The following is a 2,114-nucleotide window of genomic DNA, read 5'->3' as shown; positions in this document are numbered from 1 at the left end:
TCAGATTGCCAGCTCATCAGTAGCGTCTGCTTCTCTGTTTGTTCTATCATCAGGATCACTAAATGCATTTTTTAGTATGGCTGGTATGGACTTTATCAAATTACTCTTAAAGTCTCTGCCCAGGAAGACATAGAGGATGGGATTGAGGCAGCTGCTGGTATAAACCAAACAGACTGAAATTGAACTTATTATTAAGTCGACACCAATGTCACCTATATTTGTTCTGAGTGAGGTAAATTGCCATAGGTTATATGGGAACCAGCAGCCGAAGAAGCCGGTGACAATTGCAATGATGATCTTCAGTGACCGTTGAGATTTGTTGGCTCTTCTCAAAGTGGCCACTTTGCACACGATGAAGCCATAACAGAGGAGGATAATAGTAAATGGTAACAAAAACATAACAACTAAAACAGTAAATTGAACAGGATGCTCTTTAGAGGTGTTGTAGACATAATAAGAAGACGTTTCTTCGGGAGCGCACACCATCAAATAATGAAAACTATCTAAATATACAAAAAAAATTGTGACTGAGAAGAGCAGAGACATTATCCAGGTAATAACAATACCAGTGGTGGCAGATTTTTTTGTCCTGTGAGTTTTTGCCCAAAATGGCCACATTATTGTTATACAGCGATCAATACTTATGGCAGTTAAGAAATAGACACTGGTGAGCATGTTTATAAGAAGCAGAACAAAACTGAAGAAACACAGGAAGAAATAACCTCGCTGAATCCACTCTGCAATACGTACAACAGTACTGGCACTGCATATAAAGTCTGTTATTGCCAGGTTAAGGTACCACTTGGCGCTTATTGAGCTCATCTTAAAGCCAGCAATCCAGATGACAAAGCCATTTCCAACAATCCCAACAATGCAGGTAATGCTGTGACAGATAATGGAGAAAATTCGCATGGCTCCATATATATTCGGTGGAAGTGTAATCCCATACCACCAATTGTCATAGAAGTCTTCACTTTCCTTTGAGATGTTATAAAGAGGTGTGACAGTTATGGACATGATGATAAATCTTCTGGCAAAAAAAATAGGAAACATCAATTAACATGACATGAACTGATGATAAAACAATAAGCAATATCAGTTCTGAAAGGCTTGGCTCATACATATGAAAAAGTTTGGGAACCCTCTCACCCTGCATAATATTTTACTCCACTTTCAACAAAAAAAGATAACAGTGGTATGTTTTTCATTTCCCAAGAAAATCTGAGTACTAGTTTGTTTTCTGAACAAAGATTTTTAGTGAAGGAGTATTAAATCAAATGTGAAAAACTGGCTGTGCAAAAAATGTGGGTACCCTTGTAATGTTGCTAATTTGAATGCATGTAACTGCTTAATACTGATTACTGGCAACACCAAATTGGTTGGATCTGAATTGGATTAATTCAACCCAATATCAACAAATTCTTCAGAATAATGTTCAAGCATCAGTCACAAAGTTGAAGTTACGCAGGGGTTGGAAATTTACAAAGACATTTATGCAGAGGTAGAAGTACAATATTCTGGAATTGCCGTCACAGTCCCCCGACATTAATATCATGGAAAAGCTATGGGATGATTGAAGCAGACTGTCCATGCTCGGCAGCCATCAAATTTAACTGAACTGGAGAGATTTTGTATGGACAAATGGTCAAAAATAGCCACATCCAGAATCCAGACACTCATCAAAGGCTATAGGAGGCGTCTAGAGGCTGTTACATTTGTAACTAAGTATTGATGTAATATCTCTGTTGGGGTGCCCAAATTTATGCACTTGTCTATTTTTTTATGATGCATATTGAATATTTAATGTTAATCCAATAAACTTTATGTCACTGCTGAAATACTACTGTTTCCATAAGGAATGTTATCTATTAAAAGTTGCTACTTTGAAAGCTCAGCCAACGATAAACAAAACTCCAAAGAATAAGGAGGGGTTCCCAAACTTTTTCAAATGACTGTATCAGGTTGATAGTTTGCTCAAGTTCTAGTGACCTTGACAGAAAAACATCTGCTTGGTTGGTAAGAGTAACTAAACCTATTGCACTTTGCTGTACATTACCCCTTAGCATTTCACTCTCAGCTCTGCATTACAAGGACCTGTGACTGCATTGAGCAAA

At 37.6% G+C, this 2,114-nt stretch overlaps 1 protein-coding gene across 1 annotated transcript; it reads right to left on the bottom strand.

Annotated features, from left to right (window-relative positions):
• On the bottom strand, nt 1-1,017 carry LOC121396057 (C3a anaphylatoxin chemotactic receptor-like). Its single transcript, XM_041570650.1, has one exon. The coding sequence runs from the start codon at nt 1,015-1,017 to the stop codon at nt 1-3; it is 1,017 nt and encodes a 338-aa protein (XP_041426584.1).
• Nucleotides 1,018-2,114: the final 1,097 nt, after the last annotated feature.

Source organism: Xenopus laevis, chromosome 7S (assembly GCF_017654675.1).
Source record: "Xenopus laevis strain J_2021 chromosome 7S, Xenopus_laevis_v10.1, whole genome shotgun sequence".
NCBI lineage: Eukaryota > Metazoa > Chordata > Amphibia > Anura > Pipidae > Xenopus > Xenopus laevis.
This window is presented reverse-complemented; position numbering and strand designations above follow the sequence as displayed.

Coding starts and splice junctions, on each gene's coding strand:
- LOC121396057 (XM_041570650.1), bottom strand. CDS start 1,017: ATGTCCATAACTGTCACACCTCTTTATAACATCTCAAAGGAAAGTGAA.